Below are 18,989 nucleotides of genomic sequence, written 5' to 3' on the forward strand. Positions count from 1 at the left end.
CCTTAGGGAGGCAGTTGAATGTAAGAATGAATATAATATGCCAGAGCAAATAAGGACAACAAATCAGAGTGGGATAGTTAATATAAGGCATCAAGGTAGGGTTGGGGCTAATGGGGGTCTTAAATTCATGTACACTAATCTAGGAGTATTAGGAACAAGAAGGAAGAATTTTTGGCCATGGTTGGCACTTCCAGACCACATATTATTGGTATTAGTGAAACATGGCTGACTGTAGATGATATAGCTAGTGGGATTGAATGTGATGGGTATAGTGTGTTCAGGAATGACAGAGAGAATAAAATGGGGGGAGGAGTATTGTTGATGATAGCTGATGAGCTACAGCCAAGGAGAATAGAAGTTGAATTGCAGGATAGAGAAAAGAGCACATTTGAGGCCATTTCGTGTGAGATTGTGGCTAGCAGAACTAAATATACAATTGGGTGCTGCTATAGACCAGGTGATGGAAAAGATGGTGGTGACAGTATGCACAAGCAAATAGAAGAAATGAGTGGAAGGAGGGCAAATAGAAGAAATGAGTGGAAGGAGGAGAGGACACACAGGAGGAAGGAATTGGATTTCATGCGGTTATTAAGGAGTAACTATCTGCGACAGCATGCAAGGAAAATACTAGGGGTCAGAGAGTGCTTGACCTAGTAATTACATCTGAGGATTTGGCTGTAACAAATATGACCACATTGCCACCAATCGGTCAGAGTGATCATAGGGTCTTGACTTGGGAGGTGGCTAAAAGTGTAGAATTTTCAATTAAGACAGGGTACATGTGGAATTATCGGGCTGGAAAGTATGACAAGCTTAGGAGTTTGATTGGTTCAGTGCCATGGCATGTACAACTGCAAGGACTTGAAGTTGATAGTGCATGGGAGGTAGTTAACAAGTGCTTGCATGAAGCAATGGCTGACTGTATACCTAGAGTCCAAATAATAAATCAAGTAGGGGTTAAATGGATGAATAATACCATTAAGCTTGAGCTGCAAAAAAAGAAACAATGGAGGGAATTTAAGGGGAAAGGTGACCGACAGGCACATGAACGGTATAAGGAGCAAGACAGAAGGGTGACGAGTGTGGTAAGAAAAGCAAAAAAGGATTATGAAAGAACATTGGCCATGCAGGCTAAAGAGAATCCTAAACAGTTTTTTAGATATATAGCAAGTAAAAGGAAAAATGTACATGGCAGAATGATTTTAAAGAATGCCGATGGTAGGGAGGTAACTGAATTAGTTGATATAGTTGAGTTACTGAGTGAGCACTTTGCAAGAATATATCATCCAGGTGGTGACATTGCAGAAATGAATAAACCAGTAGATTATACAGGAATTGTGGTGAATGAAGTGGAGGTGAGTGGTCTATTGCATAACCTCAATGTCAATACATCTGTGGGATTGGATGGTATACCAGCTCGTGTTGTACGAGAAGCAACTAAAGAATTGTCAGTACCCTTGACCATTTTGTTTAATTTGAGTCTCGGGTCTGGGTTAGTCCCGAGCGGGTGGAAATTGGGGAAAATAGTTCCACTGCATGAAGGTGGTTCCAAGACTGCTGTTGTAAATTACCGACCAATTAGCATATCAGGAATCATTGTCAAGGTCTTAGAGAAATTAGTCAAGAAAAGAATACAGGATTGGATAGATGAAAATGGGATATTGTATGGGGGACAACATGGTTTTGTGAAGGGTAGATCATGCCTCAGTAACTTGCTCACGTTTTATAACACAGTGACGGCTGAACTGGATAGGGGTAATGGGTTTACAGTGATACTACTGGACCTTGCCAAGGCCTTAGATAGGCTACCACATGGAACCCTAATCAGTAAATTGGAGCAGATGGGGATAGATATAGGGTTGGTGAGATGGATAGGAGGGTGGTTGAAGGAGAGATACCAGAGAGTGGTTTATTCAGGAGTGGAGTCAAAAAGACGGCTTGTGACTAGTGGAGTGCTGCAGGGCTCTGTTCTTGGACCACTGCTTTTCAATTTGTTCATCAATGATATAGGAAAGGATTTGAGAGGAAGTGTTCACGTGTTTGCTGATGATGCAAAGTTGGGTAGAGCAATTGTGAGTGCACAGGATGTCAAAATTTTACAGGATGATTTGGATTGTTTGGAGGACTGGGCTAGGAAAAATGGATGTCAATTTAATGTGGCAAAGTGTAAGGTTATGCACTTTGGGGTGAAAAGAATAGCAGCAGTATATCGCATTGGTGGAACAGTACTCCAGGAGATTGATGGGGCCAGGGATTTGGGAGTGTTGGTGGAGAGCGAATTGAAGTTTAGGGGCACACTGCAAAAGTGACTAAAACAGCTCACCAAATCACTTGGCTTCTGAAAAATACTTTAACATGCAGAGACAAACAAGTTGTTGTTCCTCTCTATCGAGCCTTGATAAGACCCCATCTGGACTTCTGTGCCCAGTTATGGGCACCAGGGTTTCTTCGTGATGGGGAGGAAGTGGAGAGGGTCCAGAGACGAGTGACCAAGATGATAGCAGGTCTGTGGAATGAACCTTATGAGAATAGGTTGAAGATTTGTGGGTTGCAGAAATTGGTCGATAGGCGAAGGAGGGGTGATATGATTGAGACATTCAAATTACCGAAGGGTTTCTATAAGATTGATCCAGAAGATATTTTTAAAAATATGACTGGTGGTGGGAGGACTAGGGGCCATGCATGGAAGCTGAGCAAGAGCGTGGTTGACAAGGGTGTTAGAGCTAGGTTTTTTACTTGGAGTGGTGAATGAGTGGAATAAGCTTCCAGAGTCTGTTGTGGGTGCTATGACCGTGAATGAGTTCAAGGCAAGGTATGATAGATACTGTGTGAATGTCGAATAGTTGTTCTTGACATGATGTTAGGGCTTCCCTCGATGAGTCTGTCGACTCCTTGGAGTTGCCCGTAATAATAATAATAATATAAGAATATAAGTTACCTTCATAACTCTGGTACCAGTATGTTCTTTCGTGTGGTTATATCAATTGCTTTAATATCATCATTTTGTTCTAGGTGTTTATCAGAACTTTCCAAACCCCCCCCCCCCCCATCCTCATAGATGTGATTCAAATCCAGGTATTTCCTAAACAAAGGTCAATATTGATAGTGGCTGAGCTATAGAAATTCTTAGCCCATAGAGATAAAAACATGGAAGCAAAATCAAATCTAATTTTTGCAAATTAAACATGGCATTTTAATTGATAAATACAACTTAAATATAAATAATTTAATGCTTACTTCAATGTAAAATTAATTAAGAAGTGATGCATTAAATTTATATATCATTATTAAATTTCTTGTTTACAACATCTCATTACAACATAAAGAAATCTTTTAATAAACAGATGTTTAACAGTAAAATATGAAGAAGTTTTGCAAATGTTTTTCATACCAACTTCCATAGCTAAATCTCCAGTAACCATTCTCTGTTCTTGAGATGCAACTCTATGAGGAATACTCTCAACATTAACTCCTGATTCTTTGAGATGAAGAAAATCTTTGAACCACTTATAGAGTTCTGGTGATTTACTATAAAGAAAAGTACAAATGAATATGTATGTGTTCATACACACACACACACACACGTGAGAGTGTGAATATCAACAATGTACCGAGTGAATTAAATATATTTTAAGTCATTCATTAATTATTTCTTCCCCTTAAAACTGTGAAGTAAGCATAATAAAAGACAATTTGCCATTCATTCATTAAGATAACTCAGACCATACCCAACTTAACTTTCCTCTTCTATTCATTCTTTATACTATTGCTTTCAGCCTCATGCTATTTGACACTACAAAAAGTGCCAAATGAAATAGTCTCCAAAATATCTAACCATTCTTGTGACCTGTACAACTGTTCTGATATCAGGTTATCAAAATAATTCTTACCTGAATTAAAGTCACCTAATGAAATATGCAGTACATGAACAATCAAATCTTTCAGAACATTAGGACAAATACCTTAAAATCACTGTTTTCTAAAGTATTTTCTGTGTATATTCTCACCAGGAGTACAAAAGGGATTTTTAGGGAGTAAGAGGCATAACAGCTCTGACCACTGAACTCCAATACCTGCGCCATACGTTCTTAGCCAAAGGTTACAATCCCTACAAAATAGATAAAATACTACATAGGCCCATTACTCTGCCCCCCCCCCCCCAATACACAAGAATACAACATGACCATTTCTATTCCCTATGCCAGAGGTACATCAGAAAAGATAGCCAAAGTATTGTTGAAACATGGCCTTTGCACCACTTTCAAACCTCATGTCAAGCTGGCAACTCTGATCCACTCGCCTAAGGATAAACTTCACCCTTTAGCACACCCAGGAGTGTATGAAGTTCCATGTGACTGTGACTTGGCCTATTATGGGCAAACAAGAAGATCAGTGAACATCCGCCTAGAAGAACATGAAAGATACATTCTCTACTATTACTATTACAAGTCGGGACTGGCAGACCATGCTTTGGACATTCCTTCACACAGGATTAGATGGAGGAAAACAAATGCGCTATTTAGGAGTCATTATAGATCTGAAAGATTATTTTTTGAATCAGCGGTGGCTTTGAAGAATTCTCCCAACCTTAACAAATATGGTTACATTAATTTGCCAAAAATTTGGGAGACGGTTTTCCTAAGAAAAACTCCTGGATAACTGCTGTTTTTTTTGTTTTTTTTTTCCATTAGAGGGCGCCAAAAAAATAGGGCTTTATATCTTTTGTCTTTTGCAATCATATTGTTTCACTCACTCACTGTCGCGTTTACAAGCGTGTTGTGCTCTGATGATGCTGAGTTGAAAATCAGCGAAATATAAGCGTCAATAAAACATCTTTGTGATAACAGTGTTTGTGGTGTTGTTAATACCGTGAAAAATAAGTCATGAATAACCAACAACACCTAATCTTATCTGTTAGAATGAATAAACCAATAACAAAGAAATTAACAAAATAAGAATTTTAAAGAACTGAAAATAAAGAGTAAAAAGGAACATAAAATCTGTTATGTACATGGCAAAATAGCAACATGACTGGTGGTAGCTGTTTAGTTTTTAAACATCATCAGATGTGGAACAGAGATAACTAACTGTAAATTTGCTGCATGATTTACTGAAACAAAGAATTAAGAGGAGTTAGTTTGGGTTTGAGAGTGTTAGAGTACTCAATTGGTATGAGAGCTATGGAGAATAATTTATTTATTTAATTGTCATGAGGGGAAGAGTATATAGTTTTTTTTTTATATGTGTATGTTTATGGCATATTGGGTGGTTCTTATTACTAATGATTCAGAGCAACATAATATGGTTTTCTTTTCTTGGAATAATAGTTACTTTTGCAATTTGAGGAGTGTGTTTGGATTGTATTGCATGCAGAGCTATCTCAGTAGTGGTTACTAAAGTAAAGAGCTGAAAGGATTCAGTTTGGCGATGCAAAATTACTTAAGCAAAGTGGATATTAGATCCAGCATTATCTCAAAGCCGAATGTATAAACTATGTACGTTTCATAAGTTGACCAGAGAGCTTGTGGGAATACATTCCTCATCATTCATGAGTTGCCTTAGTGTGGACTACTTAAAAGACATAGGTGCTACCCAAGCGTCTATTTACTTGCCTTTTATTAGTCCATTTTGATAAGATTTCACTGGCCGGACAGCTGTTTCGAACTGGTTGGTTCTCTTCAGAAATCAGGCAGAAACCTTTAGAAAGCAAAAACTTTCATTCAATACTAAGGAACTTGAAATGTCAGAAATGTATTTTTTGTAAGTGAACTCTCAGTCGGTGTGTAAAAGTAATTATTAGTCGCTATATTGTGTTTATTTGTATCTTATTTTTTAGTGGAGGCAAGTATGTGGGCAGGTATGGGAATAATGCAATCTTGATAATGTTCCATAGGGCATGATTTTATAGAGTGAATGGAAGACCTAACATGGCAAGTATTGCATCCTGACTGGCAGACAAACTTATAAATAATGTTATGACATAAATAACATGCCAGTCTGGGCTATCGTGGTTCTGGGTTTAAGTAAATTTTGCAATTTGTTACTGGAGTGATGACAATTTGAATATTTAAAGATGCATTCTATAGCTTTATAAGTGTATGGATATATGGGAATTTTAATACTATATAGGATTTTGATATATTTCTTTGTGAAGAGGGAACATGATTTTTGCTTGAGAAAAATTCGAAAAATTGCTAATTGAAACAAACAGTAGCAGCACAGTGGTAAAAAAACATTTCACAGACATGCAATCAGGAATATACATTACTTGAAGTAGAAAAAGCCATGAAAAGCCAGAAATGTGGAAAGGCAGCAGTAGTAAATGATGTTCAACCAGAAACAATCAAGTATGGAGGTCGAAAAGTCTTCCAGTGGCTGCACTGCTTAGTTCAAAAGGCCTGGATAGAGGGACGAATTGATTAGAGTAGAGTTCTCATAGTACCTAATATACAAAAAGAGAAATAAAACCGAATCTGAGAACAACAGAGGTCTTTCCCAACTAAGTATTGCTGGTAAGATTTATTATTACCACCTCAAGACCTATTGGAGTCAAAGATTCATCTCAGAGGCCCTTTTATCACACACACAGCTCATCACACCATGTCTTAAACACACTCAAACTCCTTGCAGACACCACACTCTCAGGCAAGGCATTCCAATCATTTACAACTCTGCACAAAAAAAACTTGTCTCTCACTCCCCTATTCACACCCTCTTTATACAGTTTCCAGGGATGACCTCTGGTTCTCCCCTGATCTCCCACTATTTCTGTAGAACATTGCCAGCATTGATCCTATAACTACCCCTTACCAACTTGTAGATCTCTATCATATATCCACTCTTCCTCCTGTCCACCAGACTCTGCAAATTACATCTTCTCAATCTTTCCTCATACTCGATATTCCAGAGGTCAGAAACTACCTTAGTCAGTTGCCTTTGGATACTTTCCAACAGCTCTTCATCCTTCTGAAAACCAGGTGACCAAATCTGGGCACAATAGTCCATGTGTGGCCTAATCAAAGCCTTATACAACGGAACAAGAATCTCCCTACTTCTACACGTCAGTCTCCTCTGCATCATTCCCAGAATCCTTTGTGTGGTCTTCACAATTTTGGCTATGTGTCCCCTAAATTTTAGTTCTTTATCCACTAGCACCACAGATCTCTTATGTCCTCCACCTCTGACAATATATCCTCATCAAGCAAAAATTCTGCATCCCATCTTTCTTTTCCAAATTTTAAAACCTTACATTTTGCAACATCGAACTCACATCTCCATTTCCGTGCCCAATCACTCAATTTATTCATCTTCTTGTAAGGCAACAACATCTCTACTCTTCATGGTTGGTCCCAAATTTGCATCATCTGCAAACAACTGAATATTTCTATCCAAATCTTCACCAATATCCTTAATATACAAGTTAAACAGTAATGGTCCTAAAACAGATCCCTGAGGCACACCACTAGTGACTTTTCTTTTCCTGGATATTGCTCCCCCATACACAACTTGTTGATACCTATCAGATAGCCAGTCTCCAATCCAATGCACCAATCTAATATCCAACCCCATCTGCTCTAGTTTGACTATCAACTTATCATGTGGAAATCTATCAAAAGCCTTTATGAAATATTACTCTGTATCCTTCTCCTCTTTCCAAGGAAGCAGTCATCTTGTTGTAATAAGTAAGTAGATTACAAAAACATGACTTAACTTTAGCAAATTGCTGCCCATCAAAGATAATACCATGTTGTCAACCCAATTCTAGATCCTAGTTCTCACAAGCTTCTTCAACAACTTAATCACAACACCTGACACAGAGATAGGCCGATAGGTTGATACTTGAGTTCAATCACCTCCTTTATGAAGTGGCACAATCTTGCCATCCCCCCCCCCATCCACTCTTTAGGAACTTGACCAAGTACAAGACTCATATTAAAAAAATATGTCAAGGCAGGTGCCAACTCTTTGGCACATTCCTTCAGAATATAGGGTGATATATTATCAAGTCCCACAGCATTTTACATCTAGTTTACTCAACTCCCCAAACATCTCTTGTTCACTTACAGTCAGTCTCTCCTCCCCATCATCAACTGCTCTCAATCTCTCCATGAAGTCACATTCACAAGATTGAAAGATCTTTATGAACTGCTCATTAAGTATCTTCACGACACATTCTGCAACAGCTGTCTTTATACCATTTCCTCCAATCAATGTCATCCTTCCATAATCATTCTTTCTTTTGCTGGCTACATATTGAAAGAACTCCCTAGGATTCTTTTTGGTTTCATTAGCTAACTGCTGTTCATACCTCTCTTTAGCTACTCTCACCAACCAAGTCAACCTCCTGATTGATCTTTGTAGACTTCATGAAATTGGTTACTTCCACTTCTCTTATGCTGCCTCCACAATGCCCTTTTTCTCTGTATCACATGCTTAATCTCTTTATTCATCCATCTCACACGTACCTTATTTAACCTTCTCACCCTTGGAATACATTTAGACTTTGCATCTACTAAATAGTTTTTGAAAATCCCCCAAGCTGCATTGATCTCTTTTCCAGCTAACTCCTCATTCCATGCTACACCCCGCAAGCTGTCTCCTGAGCTCTTCATAATCACTCTCCCTTGTAGTTCCACATATACCCTTTTTTCACAGGGGTCCTTGCACTGCTGGAAACCACCCAGGTAACCACATCATGGTCACTTTCACCAATTGGTGGATGATTTGACACCTCATTTATAATTACATCCTCTGATGAGATGACCAAATCCAAGACCCTTAATCCTCGTATGCCCTCTGTTACATACTGTCTGAGGTAGTTATCCCTCAAAAATTCAAGAAACTAATTTTCTTTACTTCCAGTTGCTATCTCATCATTCCAGTCTATGTTGCCATAATTAAAATCACCCATAATGATCACCCTTTTCTTATGTGCTTGACTAATTTGATTATACATTTCACTATCACCACCATCCACATTACCTGGTCTATAACAACATCCCACCAAGTATTTGATTCCATTCACTTCTATCTCACACCATACTGCCTCAAAACCACTAACACTATTTCCCTCTTGCATCTCTACTTTGCATGGACATAACTCTTTCTCTATCATCAATTGCACTCCCCCTCCCTTTTTACCCCTTCTATCTCTATTCCTGTCAGGATATCATCCTCTTCCAACCGTGTCTCACTTATTCCGACAATCTTTGAGTGAACAGACTCAATTATTGCAACCATTTCATCTGCCTTGTTTCTTATACTTCTAGCATTTGTATACAAACACAACAGCTCATTTCTGGATCTACAGCTAGTTCCACTGATACCACTCACTCAATGTGATCTCTCAATGCTCGACTGGGGCCATTTCCCTTTCTGCTTATTCACTTTAGAACCCCTTTTCAATTCCAACTGTTTCCCCTTGATCCCAGGTCAACCCATTCCTTTCCACACATGCTCTCATCTCCTCTTGGAGCATCCACCTTTTTTCTGCTGTGTACCACTGTCCACCCTGAGCCTCCCCATTTCCCTGCTCCTCTTGCGCACCCATTCTCTCATTTTTTATACTCATACCGCTCACTTCCCCATTCATAACCACCTCTTCAATCTCTCCTGTCTTACTCTTCTGCTCTTCCACGTCACTTCCGCTTGATTTGATTCATTCTCTCTACTCACTTCTCTACCTTCCAGCAGCAGTCTCTCCAAGCGACTCACACCATAACCACTCAAATGCAGTCCATCGCCCCCATACAGCTCACTTCGTCCCTCAAACTCATTCAACACATTAACAAACTGCACTCCAGTCTCCTCACACATTTTAGCCAGCATATCATTCATAATCCTTGCTCTCCGCCTCATTTCACCACAGTCATACCTAGGCAACATGCTGACTACCCTTCCTGTCACTATTCTCTTTTATCCTTCTAAGCAGCCTCCTGATATCCATTCTGACATGCTCTTTGTCCTCTGTCAAATCATTCGTACCTATTAAAACTATTAACTCTCCTGCTCGCTCATGCCTCATATCCACTGCCTCAATTACTCTACTCATTTTACCACCTTGAAAACATACCTTGTGCATCCTATCATCCAGCACACCTTTAATAATGGAGTCGCCATTATGATTTATGCAAGAATACTTGAGAAACGGGTGAGAACAATTGTGGAAGGAAAGCTTGGTGTAGAACAAGCCAGATTCAGGCCAAATAGAGGCTGTCCGAATCAGATTTTCACTTTAGAACAAATAGTTGAGAAATCGTGGGAATATAACAAAGATCTGTATTTAAGTTTTGTAGGCCTGCAAAAGGCATATGACAAGGTGGCAAAAGAAAACCCTATTCAAAACACTAGTTATATGATGTCAATGGGGCATTATATCAAGCAATACATAGCCTTGATTTGAGTTGAAGAACAGGAAGATGGTTTGCTGTTAAATCTAATGTCAGACAAGGATGTACATTATCCCCTCTGTTATTCATTAACTATATGGATCACATTATGAAGGAAAAGTGATATTAAATCTGATATCAAAATTGGAGATGTTAATGTCAGCTCTTTGCTTTATGCAGATGATGTTATACTGCTAAATAAATCCGCTACAAGTTTGCAAGATTTCCTGACTAAATTGAATAACTGTTGTAATAGATTATAATAAATTTAGTTTAATCCTTTATCCAAGTGTGAGCAAACAAAGTTTGCACCTGAAAGTATCTTCAGGACTGGGGTAAGGTAGGACAACACCAGGCAACTCATTGCAAAGGTGGAGCAAGCTCACATCACTCCTATCTCAGTATCTCCCATAATGCAAAACACATATCCTTGCGGATATGTATAACGTTACGCATTAAGAGGAGGGCCACTACCGAGACTAGTTTCGACCTTTATTGAGGTCTCTTCAGTGGGAGCCAGGCCCAGACGTGAAGATACCAGGCAGAAGCAATAGCAAGTTCATCTCTACCTATAGGAATTGCCAAAAGGTGTGCCACCTTTTGGTAACTCCTTTGCCAAACCTTTTATTGAAGAGACCTGAATAAAGGTCGAAACTAGTCTGGGTAGTGGCCCTCCCCTTAATGCGTAACATTATACATATCCACAAGGAGATGTGTTTTGCATTATGGCAGATACTAAAATAGGAGTGATGTGAGCTTGCTCCACCTTTGCAATGAGTTGCCCAGTGTTGTACTACCTTACCCAGTCCTGAAGATACTTTCAGGCACAAACTTTGTTTGCTCACACTTGGATAAAGGATTAAACTAAATTTATTATAGTCTAACCAAGTGAAAAATAAACTTTCAACATCTTTCTCTAAATCCAGAGTAATTTAATAAAAAGGTGGCACAACTTTTGGCAACTCCTATAGGTAGAGATGACCTTGCTATTGCTTCTGCCTTGTATCGCCACGTCTGGGCCTGACTCCTATTGAAGAGACCTCAATAAAGGTCGAAACTAGTCTGGGTAGTGGCCCTCCCCTTAATGCGTAACATTATAGATATCTGCAAGGAGATGTGTTTTGCATTATGGGAGATACTGAGATAGGAGTGATGTGAGCTTGCTCCACTTTTGCAATGAGTTGCCTGGTGTTGAACTACCCTACCCCAGTCCTGAAGATACTTTCAGGTGCAAACTTTGTTTGCTCACACTTGGATAAAGGATTAAACTAAATTTATTATAGTCTAACCAAGTGAAAAATAAACTTTCAACATGTTGTAATAGATATGGTATGAAGGTCAGCAATAACAAAACAAAGACAATGAAAACAGGCAGGAGCATTGAAAATCTCAACTGTATTGGAATGGAAAACCTATAGAACAAGTAAAACATTTCATCTACTTAAGCACAATTTTTAGTGAAGATGGTAAATTAAATATGGAAACAGACAAAGAATCAAGAAAGCCAGCATGGTATTAATTCAAGTGAATAAATTTACATGGAATAAGAGAGTAATTAGTCAAAACACTAAATTAGCTGTATGTACACAAGACAGTGTTCAACCAATTTTAACTTATGGGTCTGAGAGCTGGGTTAGAAGTTGAAACACTTGACCAAAGACTAGAGACCGAAGATATGAGTCCTGAGAAAGATTAGGGGCGTGAAGAGATGGCATCAAAGGCAATATCATATTAAAAATAAGGATATTAGGAAAGAACTTGCATTATGTGCAGACTTGCACATAATGCAAGTTCTTTCCTAAAAAGACTTGCATTATGTGCAGGCGCAAACTTGACTTATTTGTCTGTTTGCTTACTTGGGAAATGGAGTAAAACCAGGTTTAAAATAGCTTGGTATCTTTAACATTCAAGATATAGGGGGATTGATATAGTAAAAATTGCCTTAGAAGGCAGAAATATAAGATCTCATAATGTTGTAGTCTTAACAGATTACAGATTGATTTGGAGGGAAAACTGTTGATAGGAAGTTACTAATGATGTAAGTTTTTCATGTAGTTTATCATAATATCCTGTACACCCCTTGAGGGTATGTCAGGAATTTAATGATGATGATGACTGACAACTTAAATACAGACTATGCACTGGTCTGCATAATGTTCCGTTCACCCCATATAATTTGCATGCGCAACTTGTTGCATGCCTTTTGCAAATCTACAAAACTTAAGTACAAATGCTTGTCATATTCCCATGATTTCTCAACTATTTGTCTTAAAGTGAAAATCTGATCTTGATAACCTCTTTTGGCCTGAACACCCAGCTTATTCTTTTCCAAGTTTCTCTTCCACAATCTTTCTCAACCTATTTTCAAGTATGCTTACATAAATCTTACCTGGAAGATTTAGCAGAGAAATTCCTCTGTAATTCTCACATTCAATTTTATTCCCTTTTTTATAGATGGGTACTATGAAAGATCTATTCCAATCATCAAGAATTTGACCTTCTGACCAGGCCCAATGCAAAACTTTTATACCTCCACACTTAAGATTTCTGGTCGAGTATCATCTAACTCCAGCTACCTTTCCATATTTCAAGTTTTTGATGGATTCTTTCAACCTCAAGTGTTGATATGTATTATTATTACCTGACATCTAGGGAGTCCAAAGACTCGTCGGGGGAGACACCCAGTCTACAACTTTCCATCTCCACCACTCAATCCACCAACTACTGCAAACCACATCACCTACACCAACGCCATCTACTGCCCACCACCACTAGTATTTTTACAGACAATCACAAAATTCCATGCTCATGGAAGGATTCACACCCACAGCCTTTTGACTGGAGAGTGGATACTCTAACCACTCAGCCAACTAGGCCGACAATTCATGTTTGCATTCCACTTGAATATTTTTTATTAGTGTTTAGTCATTGCTTGTTTCATTTAACAGTATTTCAAAGTAATCAATCCAGACATTTACAACATCTTTATATTCAATTTTCATGTTAACTCCTTCATCTTTGATCCATTTTACAGTGCTCTTTCCTCCATTTTGAAGTTTCTTCAATAGCCTCCAGAACATTTTATCACCTTTCTGATATTTATTTTCCATACTCTGACCAAAGTCTTCCCATGACTTTTGTTTTTATCTTCTTTTATACATAGCTTAGCTCTCTTACATTTTTCTTGGTATTATTTTAGGGCACCTACCAAATTATTTGATAGGAACTTTTGGACTGATTTAATCTTCACTACAATTTGTTGCATTGTCAAATATATGTTTAAATCTAGTTGACAGAATTAGATGAAATATGAATTTCTATCTTATAAATGAAAATACACAGTCATAGGGTTAATCCACTTTATCCTTGAAACACCAGCAGTTAAGTGAATGGAAATCCTTAACGCAAGATAAAAGAGGAAGGAATAATGATAATAAGAAGAAGAAATGTCAAGAACACTGAATCAATACATAATTAGAAATAGAATGAATAAAAAGAATGCTACTGTTCATGGTTTTTTCTGAATACAACAATATTTATTAAAGCATGTTGTCACAATTATTTAATATACATCTTTGCAAAAATGTATATGTTTTCTGAATGCATATTGAATTCTTTTTCTGTCACGTTTAATGATCAAGATTACAATAACGATAAGTGGAGTATAAATTATTCCTTATTTTGTAATAAGAGATAATTTAATTGAAGTTCTATTTATTGTTATTTCAATTAATTAATTCTAATTAATTGAAGGAATAAACTAAACACCTGATTCTATGTCAGCCAACTGTGAAAACTTGCAATCATTAATTATATGATACTTACCCTAGAAATGGTTTTACTAAATCTATTAATTCAACACGTGATATAATTTCTTGATTGTACAACATCAAACATTTCAGAAAATTATCGTAGACCTCTTGATAATGCAGTGTTCTTTTAACCTAATTTAAAATAAATAATTTATATGAAATAGAAATTTTCATGAGAAATAAAATTTCATTTATGTGATTTAAGAAACAATTTATAATTTTTTTATATCAACCCCACACATCAAAAAATTTTCATAGATCTTCCTGATCATGTAGTATTCTTTTAAACTAATCAAAATAAATAATTTAAATGAAAAAGAAATTACTACGAGAAATAAAATTTCATTATTTGATTCAAAAAATGTTATTTTTTTTTTAATTCCACACACATACACAGATAATAAAGGCTAAAAACTAGAGTACAATGTGATACACATTTTGCAATACGGATTTCAGTTATAACAAAAAGTTGTATGCCAAATTTGGTAGTCCTAGTTTTTGTTGAAGGTAAAATCCATAATGTCTATGAGGAATTCATAGACATGATGAACTATCATTATGTTAAGAAGCAGCAAAACCCCATATGTAGTCCTGATTCTGAATTAGGTAAAATGCAAAAGTTTGGTTTGGCTCTAAAACAAGAGAGAAAAAAAGAGAACAGCTGGAGAGGTCAGCTTAACCGTTACAATGTACTATAAATTACGATAAGACTAGTTTGTATACCAAATCTGGCAGTCCTAACACTTACTGTTCACTAGTGTCGATAACAAAAAACATTTCAGAACAGTATCATTGTTATTTCATAAATCTCCATATAAATGTTAAGATCATTCCATTTTTGCAAGCATGTCATTCAAAAAATATTATTTATAATCAACACATATTTTCTATTTTCACACCATGCAAACACTTAAAACTCTGCTGGGTTTTTTTTTTTCCCCTATTCTCAAGTTATCTTTTTGTTGAATGCATGCTAATTTAGAAAGTTAAACAGAGATCCATGTTACAATTTCATAATTTCTCAACTCTCTGCCATATAAAAATTTAGTCTTCACAATATCTAGCAATCCAGTCTGTTCTTTATCTATTTTCTCAAATACTGATGAGTCCTTGGACTCTCTGGAGGTGTCACATGATAATACATTTTTCTTAGAACATTGAATAAGGAATTTCTCTAATTCTCACATTCAATTTCATTCCTCTTTTTTATAAATTAGTAGAATGACAGCTCTACTCCAATATGGGAGTCATTGAGTAAGTTTTTCACTTTGTCAGTAATATGTAGACAGTTTTTTCACTTGATTATAACATAAATTCAACTTGACAAGAAATTATATTCCTGTTTAATCCTTTATCCAAGTATAAGCAAACAAATTTTGCTCGTGAAGTATCTTCTCGACTGGGCTAGCTACTTGTATACAGAGGCTAATGACTTCATATCAATTGGCTTAGTATCCCATAATGCAACTGCCCCCCCCCCCTCAGATTTCAGAGGTGTATAATGCTATGCATTATGTGAAGGGCCACTTTCCAGACTGGTTTTGGCCTTTATTGAGGTGCTGTTAAAGCAGGAGTACCTCTGCAAAAACTCTGAGTGATCAACAAGATCAGTATAAAATCTCAATGAGTAATCCTAAAGGATCACCAATAAACTCATTACTCCTGACTCTAATCACTCCAGGACAGGAAACTGTAGAGGCATCATTCAGTAACATGCAAAAACCCACCACCAACAGAATTATTCTACTCCCCAGGAAGCAAACAAGCAAAAAGTCAAACATTAAATATCAGTGGGAGCCAGACCAGTAGAAATACCAAGGTTGAATATATGCAGTTTTTTGTTTATGACATAAATTAAACTCCACAAGAAAAAATATATATTTCAGTAATTCTTTCCAAGTGTAAGCAAACATAGTTTGCATTAAAGGGCCACTTCCCAAACCAGGAGGTGGCCCTTACCATAATGGATAGCATTATACACTTCTGAAAGCGGAGGTGCTTTGCATTATGGGATTTATCAAGTCCACTGATGTGAAGTCATTAGCTTCTATATACAAGTAACCTAGATGCTTCACAATACTTCAAATAAACTTTGTCTGTTACACTTGGATAAAGGATTAAACAAGAATATAATTTCTTTTCAAGTTAATTTATTTACTTCATCAGAAAGTAAATTATACTCAACGAGAAAATATATTATTCTTTTATCCTTTACCTAAGTGTGACCAAACAGAAGTCTGCATATGAAGTATCTTCATGACTAAGCTGACTCACAAAATTATCTGGGTACTCATAATGCAAAATATACCTCCTTTCTTGTAAGCAATGTTTGCACTTTAAGTATCTCACAACTAGGGTATTTGTATATAGAGGGCTAGTGACTTTACAGTATTTGCCTTAGTATATCCCATAATGCAAAGTGTTACACCCTGATATCTTAAGAATATAGAATTCTCAGCTATCATGGTGTAACATGAAGAGTAAATAAATAAAAAACCCTGCATAAAAGATAATAGATGAATTATTTAAAAGAAAAAGAAATATTCTTATATCCAATAAAATATATAAAATATAAAGGTGTTTGTTGAACTAACTAACAAAAAGAAAGAATATATTAATGTTGTAATATGATATAAAAGAGAAAATTTAACTAAATAAGACAGAAAAGGATTAGTCATAAAAGGTAGTATGTGAGAGGCTAGAGATTAAAATATCAAGTGAATTCATGGAGAAATTTTGGAAGGGGATTAAATTAGAGGCTAGCACAAGAAAAACAACAGACAATCGCTTAGGGTCAATTCCCGGATTGAGACATCGTTACGGGCTCGCCGACCAAAGGACGTTTGGCAGAAAAACGCCACCCTAATTGGTCGGTAAAGTCAAGGAGAGGGGTGGAGAAAAGAAGTTAAAAAAGGTGCCGTTAGGAGAGAGGATATAAAAGGGTTAGAACCCCCCCCCCACGAGGCTTTTGGCCTTTGGGTTTTTTGTTCGATTCCTGGAGAGTTCTTTAGGTGCTCCGTGGCATAGGTTTCATGCGGTTTTCCTGAGTGGCGAGATTGGAGTTATATCTCCGTTGTCACAACACGGAAACAAAAGTGAGCAGGATTTCGATTCCGTATTTCCTATGTAGGAAGCGAAGAATGCCATATAATCAGGGAAAAGAAAGCATATTCTTTGTGTTTCAACTTCAGTGACAACCACGAGAAAGGGAAAGCTGTAAAGATATCGATATCCACGTCGTGAGTTGCACAGCCGTCATATAGATGATTCAAAGTGTGTCCTGAATTTCGAAAGGTTAAGACCGTGTAAGCATAGTTCAATTCCAAAAGGAACGTAGGAGTAGCAGATTATCGGAGAGGTCATTCCAGGATACTTCAATCAGAAAAAGGTAGAGGCCCATATGGAAAACTCAAGAAAGAAAGGTACTGTAAATTATATCTCGTGTTAACTAAAACTCGTCTGTAATAGTTATCATTATTCTAATACTGAACTGTTGAAGTGACCAAAGAAAAACAATACTAGGACTTTAGTATATGACAGAATATAATGAAAGTAAGCTTGCTAATGTTAATATTATATAAGTAATTACGTGTCCTGAGAATTTTGCATGTCTATGTTAATGTATAGGAAAGTTTAAATGTCATAGTTATGTGTTAGTGCAGTAAAAGGTTTAGTTAAGCTACTTAAGTTTGGATAGTTAAATAGTGTGAATTAATCTTATATGTCCATGTCAAATGAATTTATGTGTTGAATTGTTATGGCGGCATGATCATAATACCCATTATGGGATCATAGCCTAATTACTTGTAATAAGCTAATGTTAGTTTGTAAATATTTAGTATAGCATTGAATTGAGTAATAACTAAAAATTAAATTGTACCATGTTAAAGATTTTAATAAACCTTTGTTCAATGATAAGAAAAGTTGTCTGAAATTGCTGACCAATGCACCACTTGAAAAATATGAACCTAATCATGCGGGAAATTAATGTGTTAAGAAACGAGATAAAGTGTCACAACTGAAACATTGTTTCACTTTCAGACATATTTTAGTTCTTTCTCCTTGTTTTTGTATATAATATCTTAAACTAAATGTCCCAAAAGGTGCAGCATAATACAAATATTAGGGATACTAAGGGGAGAAATAACTTAAGTATTAGTAAAAATTTTGGTGGTATCTTGAGCATAGATAATAGTAGAATATAGATAAGAGGTTAAAGATACCAAGCAATTTTAAACCTGGTTTGACTCCATTTTTTCCAAGTAAGCAAACAGACAAAATGTCAAGTTTGCGCCTGCAATTTATGCAAGACTAGCTGATCCCGGTTTCGACCTTTATTGAGGTCTCATCAGTCCCACTGATGAGACCTCAATAAAGGTCGAAACTGGTCTGGGTAGTGGCCCCTTGCCTTTAATACAAAACATCATACATCCCCTTCTTGGAGATGTGTTTTGGCATTAAGGGTAAATATTAAGATTAGTGATCAGAGCTTGCTCCACCTTTACCACAAGTTGCCTTGGTCTTGCACTACCTATGGGATCAGCTAGATCAGCTAGGAGAAGCATACTTCCTTTCAGGCATGTATAATGCTAAGCATTAAAGGAGGATCACTATCTAGACTGATTTTGACCTTTACTGAAGTCTCATCAATGTGTGCCAGAGCCAGACTCAGAAAGATAACAAAGTTGAATTAATACAGAGGTCATATATTTTTCATATTCAAATACACTAGTGTCCAAAAACCTAAAGACAAACACTATTTCTGAAGATTACAATTGCAAATTCAAAC

General features: G+C 36.8%; 1 protein-coding gene across 4 annotated transcripts in view; it reads right to left on the reverse strand.

The window, feature by feature from the left end:
- Positions 1-18,989, reverse strand: part of LOC150094143 (paired amphipathic helix protein Sin3a-like) — a 382,913-nt gene that overhangs the window by 262,992 nt on the left and 100,932 nt on the right. For all 4 annotated transcript variants that reach the window (XM_090411964.1, XM_090411965.1, XM_090411962.1 and 1 more), the window contains exons 7-8: positions 14,214-14,332; positions 3,392-3,528 (exon numbers count right to left, since the gene is read on the reverse strand). In XM_090411964.1, the coding sequence (XP_090268090.1) occupies positions 3,392-3,528; positions 14,214-14,332 (256 nt within the window). The remainder of the gene's footprint in view (positions 1-3,391; positions 3,529-14,213; positions 14,333-18,989) is intronic.

This window comes from Typopeltis vanoorti, chromosome 22 (genome assembly GCF_054136105.1).
Source record: "Typopeltis vanoorti isolate ZY-2024b chromosome 22, IOZ_Tvanoo_1.0, whole genome shotgun sequence".
Classification (NCBI taxonomy): domain Eukaryota; kingdom Metazoa; phylum Arthropoda; class Arachnida; order Uropygi; family Thelyphonidae; genus Typopeltis; species Typopeltis vanoorti.